This window comes from Lithobates pipiens, unplaced genomic scaffold (genome assembly GCF_037356315.1).
Source record: "Lithobates pipiens isolate NorthernLeopardFrog02 unplaced genomic scaffold, aLitPip1_a1.2 Scaffold_23, whole genome shotgun sequence".
Lineage (NCBI taxonomy): Eukaryota > Metazoa > Chordata > Amphibia > Anura > Ranidae > Lithobates > Lithobates pipiens.
In genome coordinates, this window is record NW_027507785.1 from 266,204,607 (window position 1) to 266,228,110 (window position 23,504).

The 23,504-nt window shown below is 42.6% G+C and overlaps 1 protein-coding gene across 2 annotated transcripts; it reads right to left on the reverse strand.

Moving 5' to 3' along the window:
* Positions 1–2,818: 2,818 nt before the first annotated feature.
* On the reverse strand, positions 2,819–23,489 carry FAM20B (FAM20B glycosaminoglycan xylosylkinase). Of its 2 annotated transcripts, none has more exons than XM_077453144.1 (8): positions 23,342–23,489; positions 14,571–15,028; positions 12,334–12,420; positions 12,129–12,238; positions 10,077–10,248; positions 9,805–9,996; positions 5,978–6,037; positions 2,819–5,835 (listed from the first exon to the last, which is right to left on the reverse strand). In XM_077453144.1, the coding sequence occupies exons 2-8, from the start codon at positions 14,945–14,947 to the stop codon at positions 5,604–5,606; spliced, it is 1,230 nt and encodes a 409-aa protein (XP_077309270.1). In that variant the 5' UTR covers positions 14,948–15,028; positions 23,342–23,489; the 3' UTR covers positions 2,819–5,603. The 2 variants fall into 2 exon arrangements, with proteins under 2 accessions (XP_077309270.1, XP_077309271.1); XM_077453145.1 differs by having other exon boundaries at positions 23,295–23,464.
* Positions 23,490–23,504: the final 15 nt, after the last annotated feature.

Below are 23,504 nucleotides of genomic sequence, written 5' to 3' on the forward strand. Positions count from 1 at the left end.
GGTACAAGATACACTTACCGGACGCTTAATTAAGTACACCTTGCTAGTATAAGGTTGGACCCCTTTTTGCTTTCAGAACTGCCTTAATTCTTTGTGGCATAGATTCACCAAGGTGTTGGAAACATCCCTCAGAGATTTTGGTCCACATTGACATGATAGCATTACGCAGTTGCTGCAGGTTTGTTGGCTGCACATCCATGATGCAAATCTCCCATTCCACCACATCCCAAAGGCGCTCTATTGGATTGAGATCTGGTGACTGTGGAGGCCATTGGAGTGCAGTGACTTCTTAACATGTTCAATAAACCAGTGGTGAGAGGATGTGAGTTTTGTGACATGGTGCATTATCCTGCTGGAAGTAGCCATCAGAAGATCGGTACACTGTAGTCAAAGGGATGGACCTGGTCAGCCAGGACATTCAGTTAGGCCATGGCATTTAAAGGATGCTCAATTGGTACTAAGTGGCCCAAAGTGTGCCAAGAAAAAAATCCCCTCACCACCAGCCTGAACTGTTGATACAAGGCAGGGCGGAGCCAGGCTTTATCATCCTTACACCAAATTCTGACCCTACAATCTGCATGTCCAAAAAGGTGAGAGGTAGGGGGGTCACTTGCATCGATAAGCAATCAAGTCCTTATCAAATGCAAAAAAAAAAAAAACATTTTAATTAAAAAGGAAAAAGATAACAACTGCAAGATGGGATAGGAGGGTACAGCGGTAAAGGGGGTATACCTGGGTAGAGGAGCTCTGTTGAGCCCTCTGAAGACGTAGTGGCATCAATGAAACATCAAAGAATTTCCAGTTTAACTTTGTCCTCTATAGGCCCCTTGCACAAATGCAATGCGTCCCTCCTGGTGTTTTAGTGCTCCTGGAACGGTTGTAGCATCCAGCCCCTTTGTAAGTAGCCTGTGGCTGAATAGGGCTGTACAAAATGGTACCAGCCGGCATTCCAGACCATCATCGCCGAACGCACAGGTCCTTAAATGCAAGTACCACTCTACGTCATTCAGCCACAGCCTGCCATAGACTGACAGGCTACTGCAGTGGGGAAAAACACTGCACGTTCCTCCTGGGTGCACTAAAATGCCAGGAGGGACACACTGGAGCTGTGCAAAGGGGTAGACAACCTCTGGACAGGTATACGCCTCATTTACAGCTCTCCAGTGCGGTGTGTTGTGGGAATGTGTGCAGTGACATTCAAGGCAACACAGAACTGATGCACATGCCTTCCGGCAAATCACAATGCACAGAAACACTCTACAGTGTGTTGTAGTATGCTGTATTGCACAAAAAGGTGCATTTTTTTCTCTTTTCTTAAGATGTTTTGGTGTATTGTCATTTGAACAGGCTGCTTTATCACAACGTAGGTTGCCATGCATGCAATTATGCAATGCACCAGCACACTAAAGTGTTAATTGGGCTTTTAAAGTAGCAATCAATTGAACTGTCTTTACAAGATAAGGATATGCAAGTAAATGATCAGAACTTTCTTAGTATATTTTTGGCTGTAGAAGAACACTGGAGGAAACCCCGCCATACACAGATGCAGATAGTAATGGGAAACTATTTGGGATGAGGTTAGCCACCATGTTGCTCCTACAATAAATGCAGCTTTCAGCATAATGGAAAATAGATGTTGGGTTATAAAAACTGTACATAACTAAAATAGTTCTTAGCAATGTGTCAGTGCTTAACAAGGGATGTCACATGTGTTTCTACTGCCAACTTAAAAGCAGTATTAAACCCAAAAGCAAATTTAAAAACATTTTATTAAACTGAAGCTTACCAATTCTTGAGATGATGCATTTTTTTTTGTCATCTTTCACCTGGTGATCCACTAGTAAAGCTACTTTCACAACGATCCATAGGAAAAAAAAAAAAAAAAAAAAAAACACTGAAAAAATGCATATGCATTTTTTCTGAGTATTTAACAGCACAGAAGGCTCAAAAACTGCATAAAAACGCAGCTGCTAGTGCATTTGTCACATTTTCTGTGCATTTCAATTGGAAGGCGAGTTTCTGGTGCAGTTTTTTTTTTTTTTAACCAACGAAAATTGCAGAAAGCAGGATTTTACTAAACGTAGCGGACCCCCAATGGATCAATGTGAAACGTTCCATAGGATTACATGAAATGACTAGCTTTACTGCTTCCTCCTCTTATACACCAGCCCTGCTGTAATGGGACTGCAAGAGGTGGATGTTTGTTGCATGCAATCGGTCTATGTCTAACACTAAATAGGTTTAGAAAAGGAGGAGAAGAAAATCTGTTGAAAAAAAGCCTTGGAAAGAAGGTTCTCTTATCTACCTGAAATATATCAGCTGAAGATTTTCTTCATGCCAAGTAAAGCAGTATTAAACCCAGGGGGTTGGGGGGCGGGTACCTGGTTCCAACAGGAACCAGCTCCCACTTCTGGGCAAGATCGCCGATCTCTGACATTTCCGGCCCCCCTTCCTCCCCCACTGCTTTCTGGGACTGACACGTCCCAGACGATGGTGGGACCATTCAGAAAGCGCATGCGCAGTAGGAAACCAGCTGTGAACCCTGGAGGCTTCACTACCAGGGTTTCTCCTACTTACAATGCCAGTGCCTGCACCCAAAGCCAAACTGATGAATTGGCTCGGAGTGCAGACATTGCTGGATCCCTGGACAGGTAGGTGTCCTTATATTAAAAGTGAGCAGCTATAGCATTTGTAGTTGCCGACTTTTATTTTTATTTTTTAACACAGACTGGAGTTCTGCTTTAAAGCTGGAGTAGAAAGCGGATAAGACATTGGTCAAGCATGTAGCCAATTTATAAAATAACTGAGCGGACACCTATTGACTGCCAATAGTTTTACTCTTACGTTTTCAACCATTAGACATAATTAAAATGTAAAACATGTGCAGATCATCTTATCAACTGAGGGCCACAAAATAAAAAAAAGAACGTTTTTGTTTAAATTAGTGATGAAAATATTAACATTTACAGTGCCAGACTTGTACAATCGACATCCAATCATATACATTTTCCAAGCTCGCAATACAAAGCTTGTATGGATAATATTGCTCTGTGCCTGCTTCTTCCTATTACAATGGTACAGTTTTAAAGTGTACCTGTTGTTATTTGGACCATCAATCACAAGAAACCAGGGACATTATGGTGGAATGAGGTACAGTGATGTGTGTGGTTCCTAGCGAATTGTCACTGAATTACTGGCCCTAATCAGAAAATTAATGCAGTCCAAGTGTATGCCAGACAGGTCCACTTTAACATTTACTCCTGGTTTGTGAACAGCCCCCCAACAAACACCACTTCCACCAGTATCACTGAACTCTGCAACAAGTTATCTTGTCTGAGGCCATGTTCAACTGCCACAGATTTAGATACTAGAGGCGCATCTAGGCACCATTTATGGGCAGTTTAAAGTGGAACTAAAACCATCAATTTACCCACTTTCCAAAACCGTTATAATCAAGGCATGCTGTAAATGATAACTTTCATAGTTGATTGTGCTCTCAATGGCACTGTCAAGCCATCAAATGGCTGGTGTCATAACTAATCACATGTGGAGCACCATGGCAACTGCAGATCAAACAGACTAAAGGTGTCAGCTTCTTTGGCTGTAAAGAATTGAGGGGTTTAGTTCCACTTTAAAGGAGGTCATCTATGGCTCACTGACAGTCTACCCAAAATAAAGGCTTCAGATAGATGATTCAAGGCTAAGAAAGACCTGGTTCACACCGGTGCGGCTTTGAAATTGCACTACTTTAGCCCGATTTCAAAGCCGCGGATCAGTAGGATTTGCATCTCTGATTTCGGCTTGCATCTTCGTTTAACAGAGGTCTATGCAAGTCGCAATGAAAAAAAAAAAAAAAATCCTCAAAAAAGCAGCAATTTGAACAGTTCCATTGCCAAAATTGGGTGCGACTTGTCATGCGATTTGGAACTGCTGAATTGCATGACAAATCGCACCGGGGTAAACGGGGCCTTAACTCACTGATGTCATTACTCGCAGAGCTAATGCATGCTAATTGCACGCATTCCCCGACCCGCAGACAAAAAACGTGCTGCTCTTTAGCAGATGTGCCATTAATTCTCAATGTCCCACATTGAAAATGCATTGTTTTCAGGTGCACAAAACTGCATGGTGCCACCACAAAAAAAAAAAAAAATAAAGAAAAGGAGGAGTCAGGGACTTTTTCTCCACATTTTTCAGCAGGTACAGCAGTCCGATGAAATAGGCTGCTGCACCCACTCAAATGCAGCACATAGGATCTGCACAATCATGAACCTAGCTTTATTTTAACCGCTGTGGTTTGGGCATTGGGGCAAGCTGGGGTCTCAGAGTTGTAGTTCATCTGCAGCCTGCTTAAATTAAAAGTAAAGTCAAAGCTTTTTTTTGGCATATTTCTCTTGTGGGTCACAGGAGTGCACTTACTTTTGCACACCTGTGACCCAGAACCAGCTGACAGCAGGCTAAAACCCATTGTCAGCTGATGTCGCAGAGCTCTGGAAGGATTTTGACCAGATTGTTGGGATTCATCCAGCTAGTGCTGGCTCCTGCTCTCAGCTGTGCATACTCCCTCTCCAGCTTGGTGCTCCAGTGAACGCTGGAGATGCAGAGCGGAGAACAGTGACCGTCAGTCACCGCTCTTTGATCAGAGCTGACCAAGAACTGAGCAATCAGCAGTCATGTGATCACTTAGTTCTCTTGCTTAGAGCCAACGGGGGACAACTGCAGCATCACATCGATGCTGCAGCATAGAGGCGAGTACAGATTTATTTATTGTTTTCTCAAACTTCTCCTTTAACATGCTGGTTGCCACGCACAACTGAAAAAATCAGTTTTAGGCAGAGTTTGCATCATTGCTGCAAATGGAAAAAAAAATAAAAAATTATTACCTTGTGGACTATGGACAAAGACTTACAAAAGTAGCAAGCAAAAAGTAAGTGAATCAATAAGCTATAGGCCTCCCAAATAAAGGGAGAACCATTTGTAATAATCTGCAGCTGCCAATAAACAAAAAAAAATAATTATATACCGGCAGTAACAAGGTCTGCCAATGTTTTAATGCCATTTTTTAAAGACTAGCCCATAAATTAAAAGTTTCCTTATGATGTGGACTTAGGCAAAGCTGCAGAGGTAAAAGGGTTTACCCTGCAAAGGACAGCAAACAATTTGTACCACAAAGTTCCTGTAAAGTGTGGCAGTGCCACCATGTGGTCACTGTGCAAACTGTACTGTTGTAAACCGTAAACCAACACCCTCAAGATTTAAAGGTTAGACAACCTTTGAGAGAAATAAAAAGAAAAATATTACAACAAGAGAATAAATTATGAGATAAAGACAAAAATTTGTCATTCTTCTCCTCCATACTTTAAAGTCCTGAGCATCACAGGCTTGCGATGTCCCTTGAGTCCTATAAAAATCATATTTAATGTCCACATCATCCAATCTATGATGTGGTATTGAGTGCTTAATTCTGCCCCTTGGCCTATTATCCCTCCAGTGTGAAAGGCCGTAGTCTCTGGGGGGTGCTGTGCTCTGCTGTGTAATGAAACATATTCACACCAGCTCAGTGTTCTTCCAAAGAATCTCGTCTCTTATAGCCAGGGCTAGGGTTACACATGAGAGAGGGTCATTCGGTCTTCCACCATCACCACATCAGGGCCAAACTGGTCTAAACACTGCTGGACGGTTGATAGAATACCCTGAAGGCGGCGCTCTAGAGCTTCCAAATGATGTTCAGCGAGGGCAGGAAAAAGTGGGTCATGATTGGTGGCCGAAAGCATAGCAGAACGTAGGGTGCCATGCTTCAGGTGAGAAAGCCGATTCCAAGTAGAGACGCGAATACTGTCACAAGATTAGAAGAAAAAAAAAAAAAAAAAGAGAATGAAAAAGACGGGTGAGTTGAAAATAGAGGAACAAAAAATAAAAATAAAAAATAAAACTCACAAAAGAAAGAAAAAATAAAAAAAATAAAAAATAAACTTACATGCAACACTGGTACAAGGGTGCAAGAATACTGCGCTCATCTGCTGAGGGGTTCCCAAAGCTGAAAGACAGAATAATGTCATTGGTACAATGTACGACACTAAAACACACTTAAAGAAAGGTTGTCGTTCATAACAACTATTCAAGCTTAACAATGAATTAAACACTGGGAGAAATAAATCAATGACTGATTACCATCAGAAATAAAGAATTACATAAACCCATGGCCATTACTGAATGACACCACGTAACCCTTTCTCATACGTTCACAGAAACTTCTACAACCTCACCTCATGGACTTGGGTCTCAAGAGATAAGAACTTCAGATGCTCGTATGACTAGACTAGATCAATGAGTATCACACCTACAGCACGATTACATTAATATGTAACCCCAGGTTGGTGGAAGTGTGTGTCTAGCTGTTTTTCGAATGTGATCACCACTAATATGGTTTGTAGATAAGGTATTATAAAACAACTAGGAAGGAAATGTCAGACTTTTTTTTTTTACAGTTTTATTTTTTTATTGGATAGATAACATGTAACAGGCACAGATAGAACATTTTGCATCAATTTATAACAAACTAATAATAAATACATTAGAAATGTGCCAATTAGAGGTAGTGGTTAACGTTGAAAAGAACAAATGCAGCATTCTCCATCCTGGTAAGTAGAATTTATTAAAATAAATCAATGGGTACAGTCCTTAGTCCACCTAGTTCCAATAGTCAAGCCTAGAATTCATAAATTCCCTGTTCCAAAACCGAAGAAACACTTCTGACAGTGCGGGAACTTTGTCAGGCCCTCCCGTCTGACTTTTGCAGTGCTTAAGGTGCCATCAAATGTGCTTTTTATAGCTGCGCAGGGGTGGGCCCTGCTCCTGCCGTTTTCTAACCACAGGGTTACTGTACTTTTTTGTTTTTCTTTTTAACCATCTTGCCTAATATGTAGATTAACTTTGTCTATTTTATTTTGTGATGTCAATGGCATTGCCAGCCTATACCCCATGGGGCCCTTTCTGGTGGAGAAAGATCAGGCTGGGTTCATGGTGTAATCAGTCAGTCATCTTTGTTACTTTTTTTATTCGCTTTTATTTTTTTCTCATCATGGCTTTTTTTTTTTTGCTTTTTCTATCCCCCTTTCTTTTCTTTACACTTTGCTCTCTCTTGGTATCCATCACTCCCACCTCCTGCTCATCCTGCCCTGCACTGATGCAACTCCGACTGCTAGAAAGCACACAGGGAGATGGGTTAACCACAGCAGGGTTGGTGGGGAAGAGAAACAAGGTTATTACTGAGAGTTGTGTCCTGGTCTCATTTATGACAACATGACCATATTCACTTCTTGCCTTGTCTGGTGCTGAAAAAGGGGTGGGGGGGGGGGGGACTTAAAAAAACAAAAAAAAAACAAAAAAAAGCCAAAAAACGATAAAAACGACTGTGTGTAACAGACGTTATTATAAGTGTGTTGAGCGACTTCCATCGTTTTAGCTTTGTATCTCACGATTTTGAAATCTTACTTTCTGATTCTCTACTTCCGTGTATAAGGCGTTCACTTCCATCTTTGATACAGTAATATAGTTCCTTATTGATAATTGTGGCCCACTTCTCATATAAAAAAAAAAAAATGATGAGCCGTCTCAACCTTATAGAGACACCACTGAGAGACACTCTACCTACCAGTACAAACTTCATTGGGTAGATTGTATGATAACAGACAGAGAACAATATCAGATGAAACACCCGCGTAATCAATAAAAATTAAATGGAGTGGATTTTAGATTCCCTGTTTGCTGTAGATTGGTGCACTGGAAGCACCATGAAAGTGCGAGTACCCTGACATTTATAGCTTTAATAAATTTTAGTCTAAACGATAATACACTATCCAGCCTCCTTTTTAATTTGAATCGAGGAAACAAAACAATCATTGGATGTTCCTGAGGGACCCCAGAGAGACTGTTACATTCAGAGCCCAGAGGTGATTCAGCTGCTTTTCCAGATTTAGTTGTGCGGTCACATACTCTGAGGTGAGCACGTGTGTGAAGTCACTGCACCATTACTTGGATCACCATTTCACAGTTACAATATTGGACATTTTAACTCCATTATCAACTACCTTCACTGAGGACTTTCTTAATTTAGAACTTTTTACAATTACCTTTCAACTATGAATTTGTTTGGGGCACTGTGCAATACACATACCAGTTGATTGTTGATGTATATCGTTTTTTTACGATTATTTTTGGCACTTTATATTTTCCAGTATGGTCATGATATGATGTTGAGGATGTATTTTCACAGAGCTGTATTACTTTGCTTTATATATTTTTTTTTAGCACAAACTATGGGAGTGTGATCAGTGCTGGTGGCTGTATATTAGTTTTTTTCATCTTTAAATGTATTAACTTTATCACCACAATGCATGGCTATAGGCTTGGTCATCTTTTTGGTAGCTTGCATGATTTTTCATTCATACGAAAAAAAATAAAAAAATACTTTCTGTGCCGGGCCAATGCCCCTGACACATACACAATGGAAAATTTAGTATTTTAGCTTCAGTGACTACTTCTTTATCCACAGTTTAGTAGTTTTGAATCAGGGCAAAATAAAAGCTGAACTCCAGGAGCAATATATTTTTAAAACTTACATTAGGCTAGCTTGGTTATCAATAAATTACATCTGGAGGATCATGGGGGGGGGGGAACTAAAAATATACTGTTATATAAAGTCAGTGCTGGACCGAATTCTCCTTTGGTACACCAAACTCAAAGTTGCTCGCTCAGCACCTTCGCCATTGACTAAGAGGTACTTCTATCAATGAATAAAACGTGTTCCCTGAAGAATGCCCTCCTATTCATTAAAAAAAAAAAAAAAAAAAAAACCCCCATACAGGATGCAAGCTGAACAGAAGAGGTGCCAAGCAAATTACTTCTGTGGTCAGTATACCAGAAGGGAAGTCTCTGCAGCAGCATCCAGAACAGGACATCGCCGACACTGTTGTAGCATAAGCTACTACAGTGAATTTCAGCCTCCCTCCAGATTTTACTTGTCAACAAATACATGTAACTAAGCTGGCCCAAGGTGAGTTTAAAAACAATACAACCCTGGGAGGTGACAAGATCACCATCCCATATTCTGTATTCAAATACTCGAGTTTTCTCATAAGGCCCCGTTCGCAACTGAACGTTTTGTAGCTTGTCACTCAAAGACGCTCAACAAGCAAAGACCTATTTTCATCGGAGTAGCCTTTTTGCTTGTAGCAAAATGGTTGTCCAAAAAATAAATAAATAAATAAATAAAAAAAAGGTAGTACATGAACTACCTTTCAGGCAGAATTATGCATTTTTGTCCCCATGAACTTCCATGGAAACGCCTGAAAAGCGCAACATGCAGTATTTTTTGAGCGTTTATTTTTCCAAGCATTTTGTCACACGTCTTCTGCTCAAATAGCAGCTCATCACTCCATTTTTAGCAGCACATCTTTTAGTTGAAAAATGGCAAAAAAAAAAAAAAAAATTAATAAAAAGCCTGACAAAACCTGCAAAAATGTGCAATTCTGCTCCAAAAAAAAGCTTGAAAATATTATGCTTAGGTGTGAATGTAACCTTATTTTTCTTTATTGTACTTTGCTTAGAAAGCTAATATAATCAGATTATAATAAAAATAAACAAACATATAAATACATAAGAACTGTTCTACTTGCCCAAAGAATTGCATTTCTGTCCATTCTGTATATTTTTTTTAATTCCCGGATGCATTAATAGCGAAGACTGTTATCTGTAAAAGGCAAGAAAAATGTACTATTTGCCAGCAGGTGAATGCATACTAACCTCTTAGCATTGTCCAGCAGTATGAGCATGCTAGCGCCCTCATCATCCTGGAAGCTCTCATAGTGATGACGATCTGCATTTCCAATTAGGTAATCAAAGATGGCTGTATCAATAATGTCGAGGAGCCGGGGACCAGCATCGTAAGGTGGAGTCTTCTTCACCGCATCACAATAACTTTCATCATACTCCCATCTGATAGGAACACGTACATCAGCAACTGACGGCATCAGGAAAAGATAAACCATGGTCACTTACTAAACTCAAAGCCTTACCTTGCCAGCTTGCCCTCACGATATGTCCTGCCCCAGGGATGCCTGTGCTTCTGAAGAGGCCACACATCAGGAAGCCAAAGCGTGACAGAGCCCTCCATTACCTCCTTGTCTGCACAAGCAGGCTCAGTCTCACGGCAGTAGTAGCACTTTCCATAGAAACACGTGTTATTTCCTGTAGGGAGCAGATAACCTAGTTAACCCTTTCATGACTAAGCCTATTTTTGACATTTGGTGTTTACAAGTTAAAATCCCTAATTTTTTGCTAGAAAATTACTTAGAACCCCCAAACATTATATTTTTTTTTGGCAGAGAATCTAGAGAATAAAATGGTGATTGTTGCAATATTTTATGCCACACGGTATTTGTGCAGGGGTGTTTTAAACACAATTTTTTTGGAAAAGGGACACTTTCATGAATTAAACCCCCCCAGAAAAAAAAAAAAAAAAAAAAAAACAGTAAAGTTGACCCAATTTGTTTGCATAATGTGAAAGATGATGTTACCCCGAGTAAATAGATACCAAACATGTCACACTTTATAATTGCACACACTCATGGAATGGCGACAAACTACGGTACCTAAAAATATCCATAGGCGATGCTTTCAATTTTGTTTACGGTTACCAGGTTAGAGTTACAGAGGAGGTCTAGTGCTAGAATTATTGCTCTCGCTCTGACGATCGCAACGATACCTCACATGTGTGATTTGAACACAGTGTACATATACGGTAAACATTCCTTGTGACAATAGGTGGTGACAGGTACTCTTTATGGAGGGATCGGGGGGTCTAAAAGACCTCCAATCCCTCCTTTGCACTTCAAAGTATTCAGATTGCCATTTTCGGTGATTCTGAATACTGTATATTTTTTTTTAAATCCGGTGCCATTGGCAGCCAAGTAAACGGGAAGTGACATGATGAGATCGCTTCAGTGTTTACAATCAGGAGACTGGAATGAAGCCACTTACGGCTTCATTCCAGTCTGTCCCTAGCTGCTGGAAGCATCGGATTGTTGATCAGGGCTCCCGGTGGAACGGGAGGCCCGGTAAGAGAGGCGGGAAGGTCCCCTCCTCCGGTATAACAGCAGAGCGGCTTAAAGCCGATCGCTGGCTCTAGAAAAACAGTACCGGGATGATGCCTGCAGCTGAGGGCATAATCCCAGTATAACCCCCAAAAGCCGAGTACGCACATCTGCGTACGCTCAGTAGCAAGGGGTTAAACCAAACCCGCTTTTGGCAAGCCTGCAGAGAGCTTTTAAGACAACCCGGATCCACATGACTCGTTATGATTTACAACTCCAACATATAAACTCTAAAACAAAGAAGCAATACCTTCCCCTATCCTGCCTGGTAAATGGACAATGGAAGTGTAACACCACACCCATGAAGGCATCAGTTTTCTCAGCTCCTGTACGCAAGCTGCTATTGATAGCATTATTTAAAAGAGTCCTTACCGGCCCACGCAGCTAGCATAAAGCCAGGTACACACTAACAGTATTCGTGCAACCAAGCGGATCGCACGAAAAAAATAAATAAAATAACCCGACAGCTCCGGTTGGAGCCACTGTACTAACCATGCAAGATTAGTTCAGCAATCTCTGCTGCTGAGCTATTGTTTTCTGACAGAGCTCGCAAGAGTATACGGCAGGCTAGTTGTATCCAAGTTGAGCAATCAACTTAGTATATTCATCCTGTCCATTAACGGTTCAGATCTTGGCTGGTTCCTGCTGAACAGTGTATGGCTGGTCTTACTCTAGAATCAAATTATGTGCAGCCTGTTCACTGCCTTGTGCACTTCAGAGAAAAAAAACGAACATACGCCCGGATGTGCACAAATACATTAGTCCTGTATACTTATTATTCACTCCAGGTATACTGACACTTTTCAAAAATATTTTGCCCCTATGATGAACAGTTTAAAAAAAAAAAGAAAAAAAGGAAGGTATAACATTTAACAACCAATTTTGTCCAAAAAAGTGGCAATATGCAGCAAGAATAGATTCTTATGCATTCATTAGAAGCACGATGATTCAATATTCCTCTAAATTGGCACTCACCTTGCTTCAGAAACGTGCTAAGCAGCTGCTCAGTAGCTACTGGTTTAATCTCTGTGATAAGGTTTACATATCGACCAATCACCAAAGGCGCTCTTCTGAAGCCGAGGATCCTGGAAGAGAGCACTAGTCAATCTCATGCCACAGAAGAAAGCTGCAAGATAGTATGACAATACACAATATACAATTCTGGATTCAGAGTACACACCTATCTAAATGAAAAGCAGCCACCTCGGCATTGTGACGGTCATATCCAGCATAGGGCTCCCCTTCCACTACATGATCCCGGCTGTATCTGTAACAACAAATTACATCAGTACGCAAAAAAACCCCCCCAAAAAACGTACTAAGAAACAAACTCTGCTCCCAAAGGACAGGAGAAAGATGAAAAGAAGGCTTGCGCCAGGAGGTCAGCTCCACCTACAAGTCGCTCTAATTATTCCAAAATGATTCCTATACTACACAGTGTAATCTTTTTTACCTGGCATTAAACAAGGCTTGGTTTACTCATACTGTGCATCTAGGAGCTTTGATTATTCGGAAGCAGCCAAAGCCTGTATAAAGTCAACACAAACTTCAGTGACTTGGAGGCTGCTGCGCAATTAGCTTAGCTACTATTATGATCTGTGAGAAGATTCAAGTTCGTAAATGAAATGAGAGGCGTTACAGGATGAAGCCATCAATACAAATTCTTCCTAATACCCCTTGTTAAAGAAAACTCCATTAAAAATATTACAAAAGAAAAACCAAGAGGTCCTCCAAATTCATAAATAAATACAGAAAAACGCAAGCACAAAGCATTTTCAAGCACATGCCTATACAACAATTGAAATACCAAATATATTGTTTGATTCAGGTATTATAATTGGTGGCTGCAATAGGAGTGGAGCCCCCGTAACCCAATCTTGAGCAGTTTGCATGGCCAAAAATAGGGCAGTCAAAAGACCAGAGCCAATGGCAGCCAGAACAAAAATAAATTCTGATTGGCTGCTATTGCTTACTTCATTATGGTTGTTCCTAAAATAATAATCTGGTTATCCCTTCACAATGGTCTGTATCTGACCCAAGGTGTCTTCAGTTGGCAGTGCCAGAACACTTACATCATCTGTAAATGATGGACACTAAAAGGGTTAAGGGGGGGATGTCTTCCTCTCAGCTATGCCCTTGCCCAAGGAAGTGAGCAATGCTAGGTAAAGGAGAGAAGCAATGGCAAAAGAAAAATAAAACCGGTAGAGGACCATAGGCACCTGGCAACAGCCCACAAAAGTCACAAGTCTGTACATTAGGTCTCCAGGACATCATTGCCAAGGGAACTGCTGCAGTGCAAGGCTCTTTGTGTAGGTGGCATAAGGATTGATTATATGCTCCAAGCTAATGCTGACAATGCAAAGTCTTGTCTTCTGAGCCAGGTTCCACTGCATTCAAATGTCATGGCATTTTCACAGAGATCCTGTTCAGTAGTTCTCAGATCAGAAAATAGACAGGTACGGATGTAGTCAGAGGGATCTTTGAAACTTAAGAGACCTATGAAAGGCTGCTTTCAGGATTGCTAAATCCTTACCATGCAGGATACAGATAGAGAACTGTTGATACAGCAAGGGCGAGAGAAACCCATACTGGAAAAATTAAGAGTCAAGTGAGGCAAAGCATTGACAAAACTACCAGAACTGTAAATGTATATGTGCCATTGCTGGTCTGCCAGGGCCTGTAATGTCCTCGTGAAAATGGTGGCAGAAAAAAAATAAAATAATAAAAAAAAAAAAGTATTGGGGTGGCCAGGTGGTGAAGGCAGATCTTCTATTGGGTAGGTTGGCTACAGCAAGAGGACCCAAAGAGGCACAGTTCCAGCAAACATATAGCTCAGAGTTATTACCTAAAGTGAATATCTGGATCTGTGGGTCCAGTGTGACCATGTCGATTAGTCAACTAACTGCTGGAGTATTTCTGTCAGTGAATCACTTGATCTGGGGTCCCCTGGTGACACTGCAAGGGAGCCATGGAGACAGACATACTCGTGTAGCTAATCCAGATTTGAATACAATTAAGGGGCAACCCTTTAAGAACACAGAATTTTCTTTATCTGCCATGCCTAATGAAGAAAAAAAAATAAAAAATTAGGTTTGCCAATACTGTGATGTCAATAGAAAAAAGTAGAACTCGACCCCATAAGTTTGCCAGTTTTTTATATTGCTGGCTGTGCTCCTAAAGGGAAGATCCTTCACCCTCCCACATTATCTTGGGGTCACCAACCCCTAGTAAATTCTCCATAGAAAAATGTAGACCACTTCTTCAAAATAGCAAGTGCACATCATGACTGTTAAAGAATTACGTCAAAAATATGTAGACCACCGCATAGCTGATATTCATAGGGAGCAGAGCATTAATTATAATGTTAATTCTAGTAGAATTCTATGCTGCAGTAGCAACCCTTGCCTAGTCTCTCACCTTTTTGGTTTGAAGACCACCTTCTGTCCACCCTCCAGGACTAACAAGGCTTTGAGCTGTGTACCTTTGTAGCCCACGTCAGCCCTTATGATCTTCTTTGTAGCCATAGCATGTAGAACTGCTCCCATTTCTGGGGTATCTTCAGGATACACCTCTCTAGGCACCACCCATTGAGATGCTATTTCCCATGGGGACTGTAGCGTATGCTCCAGCCGGGAGTCCATAGTCAGCCGTAAGCTGGACATCATGCGCTGGAAGGAAAGCTGATCCTGCCTCTGTGCAGCTGAGGTCTCCAATCTGTCCAGCAATAGAAGTTTAGTGAGGACCAGAATCACCAGTAGCAAAGCCAGCACCACAACCCGCTGTTTCAGCTTCATGATGACCCAGGGCGTGGGTTACCACTGATGATGGGTAACGTTATACTAACATGGCAAAACTGTACTTGATTCCTCTGGAACCTTTAGAGAAAAAAATAAAATAAAAAAAAACACAAGTAAAAGGTTTACAGGCATTTAATTCAAAGTAATATACAAAAGGAGCATTTGAAATGTTAGTCTAGATTTCTTCATTAAGAGTCAACATTTTTCAGTGCTATCACCAGACCAGTCTCTTGATCAAAGGGACCTTACGGTATAATGTAACTTAATATAGGTGAAAGGCAATTCAACTCTCAATAGAAACCAACAGATTACATTTCTTTATCTACCCTGTGGGGCGAGAAATACATAGGCTGTCACTGCTAAAATAATGCTTCTGGAAATATTAAATGCCTTGCAGTTATCCTGATCTAAAAAAAAAAAAAAAAATAGATATGTTTTGATTCACCGTCCAAGAGCAAGGATGAAAGCTTAGAACTTCACTGGCTGCATACTTGCTTGAAAAAAACCAAAAAGCACAAATCATGGAACAAGATGACAACTAGTATTTACAGAAGGAGGTCAGCAACAGCAACCTATACATGTATCCTAGCCAAGGTCTTTTTTAAATAAAGATATAAATATTCTTGACTGCTGAAAGGGTTTAGATTCCCGACTATATTACAGACCTTGATGGTGCCCCTTGATAGTGGGGATACTTGGCATATACTGTATTTATATTATAAACCCTACTGTAAAATGTAAAAGGGTAATTTTGAAAGATAAGGATTTGTTGATATATTGGATTTTTTTTTAAATCTTTTTTTATTGAGTTTTCATGGGAATACAAATTGCCCACGCAGGGGCCAAACATTGCCCACGCAGGGGCCATCCTCCAAATGCAGCAACCGGCCACATAAGGACACATTCTCATAACATACAATCTGTTCACGATGCAGCAACAGGCCGCAGCAGGGGAACTTAAAACAACCACAACCTTAACTAGCTATACCCCAATGTGGGGAGAGGGTATTACAGGAGGTATTCACGCTACATGGTATATAGACAGGACAGAATATCATAGTAACATTTGGGTCAACCTATCGTCCCACTATGACCTTAATGAGGAATTATGGAGTAAACACTACATCAGTTGCCGTAGTGTCATCATCCAACCAGCAGGTCCACACCTCAAATTTTTGCTGGCAACCCCTGTTCGAGTAGGTGGCCTTATAGAGGGGTAAACTAGCATTCACCAGGTTTTTCCAGAATTTGATAGAAGGGGGAGACGATTGCTTCCAGGTCATGGTGATGGCCTTTCGTGCATAATACAACAACAAGGATATAAGTGTTTTCCTAGCTCTGAGGATCGACATCTGCACCACCAGCCCCAGCAGGCAATATTTAGGGTCATAAGGGATACTAATCTTAGTGGTCTTGCCTATCACCAGGAGAACCTCCTTCCAGTAACCTTCAATCGCTGGACAAGTCCAGAAAATGTGAATGAAGTCTGATATATTGGATTTTTACTTGTTTATTGTTTGCAATACAGATTTAGAACTTTTTCCCATTTTAGACATTTATACAGGCCATATAAACTACATCCATCAGCGACTATCTGTACATATTAGTCCTGAAGCACAAAGAAAATCTGTAAAAACGCATTGACCTGTGGATGTGATATTATGCGTTGGCGCTTGAAATGTTCGATATTGTACATATTTGAATATCTTTGTTAAACTTTTTAAACTTAAGTGGTTCTAAAGGCTAAAGAAAGTGTTATACCTTACTGCATTCTTTGCATTAAGATAAAAAAAAAAATCTTCAGTATGTAGATGCCCCACTTATTATCTGAGCTGATCTCGATCCAGCAATGTGCACAAAAGCAGAGGCTCTTAACGCTCTTTTGCTCCATTGGTTCAGCCATTGGCTCCTGCTGCCGTCAACCACAGCCAGTAAGGAGGGAGCAGTGGGCAGGGCCAAGCCACTCTCTCTTATTGACACGAGGGAGCATGCACAAGTGCCCCCATAGCACTCCCCCCCCCGCTTGCTAAGGCGGCACTTGACGGAGGGGTGGAGCCAGGAACACCAACAGGGGAAATTGCAAACCAAACCAAGGATGCTTTGAGCAAAACCATTACACAGACCAGGGAAGTAGAACATGTTTATAAATCACTTTAATACTAATAAAAATCTATTTTTTCTCCTTTGTGGTATACAGTTTTAATTCATCAGGGTCACGAACTAGTGCCCCATGGGAAAGTTTCCCCTCTTTTCCCTGGTAAGGGACAACCCAAAATTTGGGATTTTCTTTCACACTCACTTTTGGTGATAACGGTAAACAGGACAAAAAGAGTGAATCTCCCCATCAGGGACACCAATAAAAACTGACAGGTGTTCTAATCCCTCTCCACTATATCCAAAAAACACACAAGGAAAATAACACAGGCCTGCCTTTACCTTTCTTTAGTTATACTTTAATGTCCTTGTAGACATTTTTGGGGATTAGGGGATTATAGCACCCAGGAAATAAACTGAGAGTGTCTGTGCCCACCCCCCTTACATATGAATATACAAGCCAGCTGAAAGGTCAGTACACCAGAGATCTTTCATACTGTATAGAATGAGGAGCTTTTTACAGTTTAGAGCCAGTAAAAATGTATTTGTTCCCATCAACGGGCTATTAGCTGACAATCAATTGAATGTCCTTGGTATGCTTTTGAAGAGCGAGGGCCACTTCAGCAACTTGGTAACCCGTCGCGGGCCACAATGAGCAAAGCAGGCGCATGACAGGTCTTTGCAGAGCGGACACGGACACAGCTCACTCTACGGGTCCTTTGATCCGATCTGCACAGACAGGTTTTTTTTTTTTGCGAATCAGATTGGAGATAGGTGGGTGTAAATGGACCCAAATCTGTTTACATCTGCCATTTTATAGAGGTGAATGGAGGGTCCGATTGGGCCAGACCGATTGTGTGAAAGGGGCCTTTCACACTAATGCAGTGCACCTGTGTCTTTCCTTCGGGTTAGCTACACTTTGCCATAGACTTCTATTATATCCTGCAGGTGTAATACACTTTCTGAAAGCTCACCAAACCCACAGGTAGTAGCAGAAGTCTATGGCTCAATGCAGGTAACCTTAAGTTTCATTGCACCTGTGGATCAGTTTGAAAGCAGCCCAGTAACCACTGCGCAGTTATGCCCATACATACACTGCAATTTTAGTAAAAACTAGGGGTGCAACGGATCAAAAAAACTCACGGATCGGATCGTTCCTCAGATCAGAGTCACAGATCAGATCATTTTTCGGATCAGCAAATAATTGAATTTGAAAAAACCTGAGATAAAGCAGAGTATTGCTGAGTAGGCTGTCAAAGAGCAGTGCTGTGGGCACTACAGATGCAGCCCACAGCACTGCATCCATCCGATCTCTCCCCTCCACTGTACAGATCAGTACAGAGAGGGGAGAGGAACCGGCGTCATGACATGACACCGGTTTGTTTACAAGTGATCGCTCCATCATTTGACGGAGCGATCACATTGTAAATGGCCTGGGTGTAGAAAGATGGCTGCTGCTTTGGAGCTAGGCCGTGACCGCGGAGCGCTCTGCGGATCGTAGAGTGTGCCGGTCCGAGCGGGGTGACCCGTTCGGATCATGGATCGGTGATGATCTGTTGCACCCCTAGTAAAAACTGACCTTTAATAACAGTCTTCCATGCAGGTATCGCCTGCTGTTGCTGTTCCAGGCAGAGTCCATTTGGTATCACTTTGCCTGTGGTAGGAAACGGCGCTATACAGGAAGCATTGGCTTATATAGCTCTGCTCCACAGCTGCTTGCTTTGCCGGCTTCATTAAAAACACAGTTGGTCTGCGATGGTGGGTCTGCAAACCATGATCTGGGTTTGTCAATCCACCATCCCACAGAAGGAGGTCGTAGGCCACATCAGAGGGCTCCGTGGGCCACTGGTTGGGCACCCCTGCATTAAAGCCAGTGCTGGACAAGTCCTAGCAGGCATGTACGTAATAACCCTATAAGCCTGCTCAATTAGGGGGACCCAGAGGATCAACACTCCCAGATGTTTTGCTTTCCCTTTGGACTACAGCCAGAGATTTGTCACTAATTGGGAAAGTAACCACATGCTCCTTTTATAGTTATGCCTATGTTCCATTGTGACAGATAATGCCAGGGTCACATTTAAGGTGCAAACTCTTAGGATCACCCAATTCCCTGTTTTCCTACCAAGTCATTTTATGACCTGGTCAATGTATGCCGGTTGGGACTTGTGACTTTACCAGCTGCATGTTTGCTCCAAGTCAAGACAGTACCCACAAAGCCCAAGTTTGCTTAAAGTGATAGTAAAGCTTTATTTTCTCAAAATGAATACCCATGTTCTACTTATCTACTCTGTGCAATGGTTTTGCACAGAGCGGCCCAGAAAAACCTTCTCTTCTGGGGTATCCCATTGGAGATCTTAGCTCCTCCTCTTCTTTTGGTGCTCCCAAAGCACACAGCTTGCTAAGGGGCACTTGTACAGGCTTGATTCTGAGCCGGGTTGTATGTGTCTATAGACATGCACAGCCCAGCTGACTTTATATGAAATGTATGTGAATACGTCTCCATCCCTGATTCAGTAGATCTTAACTTTATACTGTTTCTGAGGTGGTCCATGTCATCTAGGATGACCCTCATATTTACCCTACAATGTATTATCTTGATGCAGTGGTCATATCCTTATACAATTTATCACTTATTGTTGCCAGTTTTTTTACATACAATGTTTGTTACATGTTGTGATTATAGACACAAACCTATGAATGGATTTTTCGAATGTTATGTAATCATTATTTAGCAATAAACATTGTGTTTTTATATGGACTGCATTTCTGTTGCCGCACATACCTAATATAAAGTCCCATTTATCTATTTGTTTCTTCTGGTTAGGCCCCTTTCAGCGCTAAAAATAGCACCCGAAAAAAATAAATAAATAAATAAAAAACGGCCCCTTTCACTCCAGTGTGAAAGCCAGAGGGCTTTCACACTGGAGCGGTGTGCCAGCAGGACGGGGAAAAAAGTCCTGCTGGCAGCATCTTTGGAGCAGTGTATTCACCACTCCTACCCATTGAAATCAATGGGACAGTGTGGCAAAGCGCCGCTGCAGCAGTGCTTTGCGGGCAGTTTTAACCCTTTTTTAGCCGCTAGCAGGGGTTAAAACCGCCCCGCTATACCGCCAAATACCGCAGCTAAAATGACTGTAAAAATAGCGCTGCTTTACCGCCGACGCCACTTCCGCCCCAGTGTGAAACGGGCCTTAATGTATAGGTCACATACACAGTGAGAGGATGGAGATGAAGGGATGAATGTACAGACGTGCAGGATAAGGGAGGTGAAGAGGTTAAAGGGATTGTAAAGCAAATTTTTTATTTTAATTTTTTAAATAACAAACATGTTATACTTACCTCCACCATGCAGCTCGTTTTGCACAGAGTGGCCCCGAACCTGCTCTTCTGGGGTCCCTCGGCAGCTGTCTCGGCTTCCTCCCGCAGGTGCTTCTTACGTTTATGCGAGCTCCCTCGCATGGTGAGAAGCACCTGCAGGCGCACTCCCGTGATACAGCCGGCGGCTATAGCCACTCGCTGTATCACACGGCCCTGCCCCCCGGTGCTCCGCGTCAGTGGATGTGACTGACAGCAGCGCGAGCCAATGGCTGCGCTGCTTTCCATCCATCCACTCCAGCCAATCAGCGGCCAGGCTGAACGGTGGAAAGGACGGCGGGGGCGAGCGGGTGTGAGGTAAGTAAAACGTGTGTGGGGGGGGGGGGGGGGCGCTGGGGGCGCAGGCACTGTCAGATGTTTTTTCACCTTAATGCATAGAATGCATTAAGGTGAAAAAACATTTACCTTTACAATATACAAGTCAAACACAGAGGCCATATAGGGCTGAAATATTTGGGGGGGGGGAGGGGGTTTAGAATTAATTCACAACCTTGGAATACACTGGTAAATAATGATTAATTCATTAGTTCCTCTTTCCCTTGTTGCAAGAGGAAGGGACGGCTCTGCAATGTAAACACTGCACTGTTTACATTTGACATTTCTGTGATTTATCATCACATGGTACAGAGCCTCTCTGACTGGCTCAGTACACTTTTTCTGTGATCAGAGCCTTCTGATGACAACTCAGATTACAGCCATTAAGGGGAGCATTGGCTACCTGAGGGTGGGATGATTTTATGAACAGTGAAGTGGTGGAAACTTATTTCTTATTGTCCAATTTTAAGCTCTGATCTCTCACACCTTCTGGAGCAGCTTGTGGGAGAGGGCACTTTCTCCCACCTGACAACCTTTAGAACAGCGGACTCCAGGGGGTGATGTCATAGCTCTCTAGGGAGTATATCCCTGGTGTCGGCCTTCTGCATTAAACAGCGGACATGGGGTTTTGCAGGTGGCTGCATACTAAACAAAAAAAATGCTAAGGGGTATTCATGTGTGATTTGTTATAAAAATACATCCAGGGCCATGAAGGGGTGGGGACATTTAAATGCCGATTACTTATCCTGTCCCACTTTATTGATTAATGAAATGCCACTAAAGCATTATTTACATCTAAACTGAGCAGACATCACCAAACTGTAACTGCAGGACAACAATATATTTCTGTGTGAGAGGACCTACTCTCGCACCGCATACTAGCTCATTATGAAATACTTACCTTAGAACGAGGCCCCGACATCTGGCCCGATCCATGCCGAGGGAGCTGACATGCTCCCTCGGCGTTTCTTCCGGGTATCGCGGCTCCGGCGCTGTAAGTGGCCGGAGCCGCGATATCATCACTCCCGCGCATGCGAGATTTCAGTCCGGCCGGTCGCTGCCGGATTTTTACGGCAAGAACCCCCTTGTGCGCATGCGCCGCTGCAGTCAGCGGCGCATACCGAGGGGAATATCTCCTAAACCGTACAGGTTTAGGAGATATTTTTTTTACCTACAGGTAAGCCTTATTATAGGCTTTCCTGTAGGTAAAAGTTAAAAAAGTGAGCATACAACCACTTTAAGGGGGCAAATCTTATGGTACTTAAGTGGTTAAAGTGTGACTAAATAGAGTTATACTGACTTTTACTCCAAAGGTCCCCGCCCCTCGCTGGCGTCTTCCTCTGTGTGTCGGTTATTATTATATAGGATTTATATAGTGCGAACAGTTTATTCAACGCTTCACAATAAAAAGACAGAACAGTTAAAATACAAGGAGATTTAAAGTGGTTGAACACCCTGTTACAATCACTTTTACCTACAGGTAAGCCTATATTAAGACTTACATGTAGGTCCTGGAAATATCTCCAAAACCGCCACAGTTTAGGAGATATTTACAAAAAAGCTATGTGCCAAGGTCTATGGTGCATGCGCACTTTAGAAAGGGCAGATAGTGCCATTTCTAAAGGGGTGATGCCATGACTAATGTCATGCGACTCCGGCCAGTCACAGAGCCAGAGTTTGCGGCCCCGGGAAGGAAGAGGAGTGAAGATGGACGCTCACTGCTAGTGGGGACAATGGAGACATTGCGGGCTTCGGTTTCAGGTGACACATAATGGGCTACTATGTGATGCCCATATGCTTTACCTTCGCAGGGAAACAAAACCCACCAGAGTTTACTTTCTCCAAGACTAGGGTTGCCACCTCAGCCCTTTAAAACCAAAACACACAAATGACTTCTGAGGCCAATAGAATGCAGATGAGGCACCGAGTTTAATTACCGCCTTAATCAGCCACAGATCCTGTGTAATTGATGTGTTTAGTTTTAAAGGGAAGAGATGGCAACTCTAGTTAAGAGGGCCCTGGTCATAAGAGCTTACAATCTATGTTTTTGGTAATCTTCACTGAGTAACGAACAAGAAGGAGCCAGTCATCTGAGCACAGAGGAAGGGCCGGTGCTGTAATCTGAGCCACGCGTGCACAGCTCAGTGTACAGGCTGGGAACACTGACAGCAGACAGGTAGGTGCACCCTTCTGCAGAAGAGACATTGCCTGCTTGCAGCAAATATCAGCAGAAGGAATGGAACAGACAATAAACTTTGCTGGAGCCTTCGTGTCAGCTGACATGTGATTGGCGCTCTGCCCTCTCCCAACCAATCAGAATTCTATCAATATTTGGGAATAGCCCGCCCTCAGGAGTAATGTGACCTCAGACATTCACCTCTCACCATTCAGGGTCAGGCTCCTCTCAATCAGGTTCTACATCTGCTATCCCTCCAATAGGATGAGGAGCTCAGCATTGTGAGGGTCCTCTCCTCGGCTCAGAGGTGTAATGCCCCTCCATGGTCTGAGGTGATGCTGCAGACCGTGTCTCTCTACATCTCACCTATTCCATATCACATACCTCACACGTCTCCGTCTGCGTCATGTCACCTCAGTAAATAAAATCACCTCTCTGCTTCTGTCCCTCTCCCTCCGCGGTGTCTCAGTGGGGCTGACGCTTCCCCCTTCCTCTTCTTCTCCCCTCCATGTCCGGGTGGTTTAGCCTGTTGCCGGGTCACTTCCGGCTCTAGGGACGCATGCACACGTAGCACGACAGGTATGCGCGTGCGCA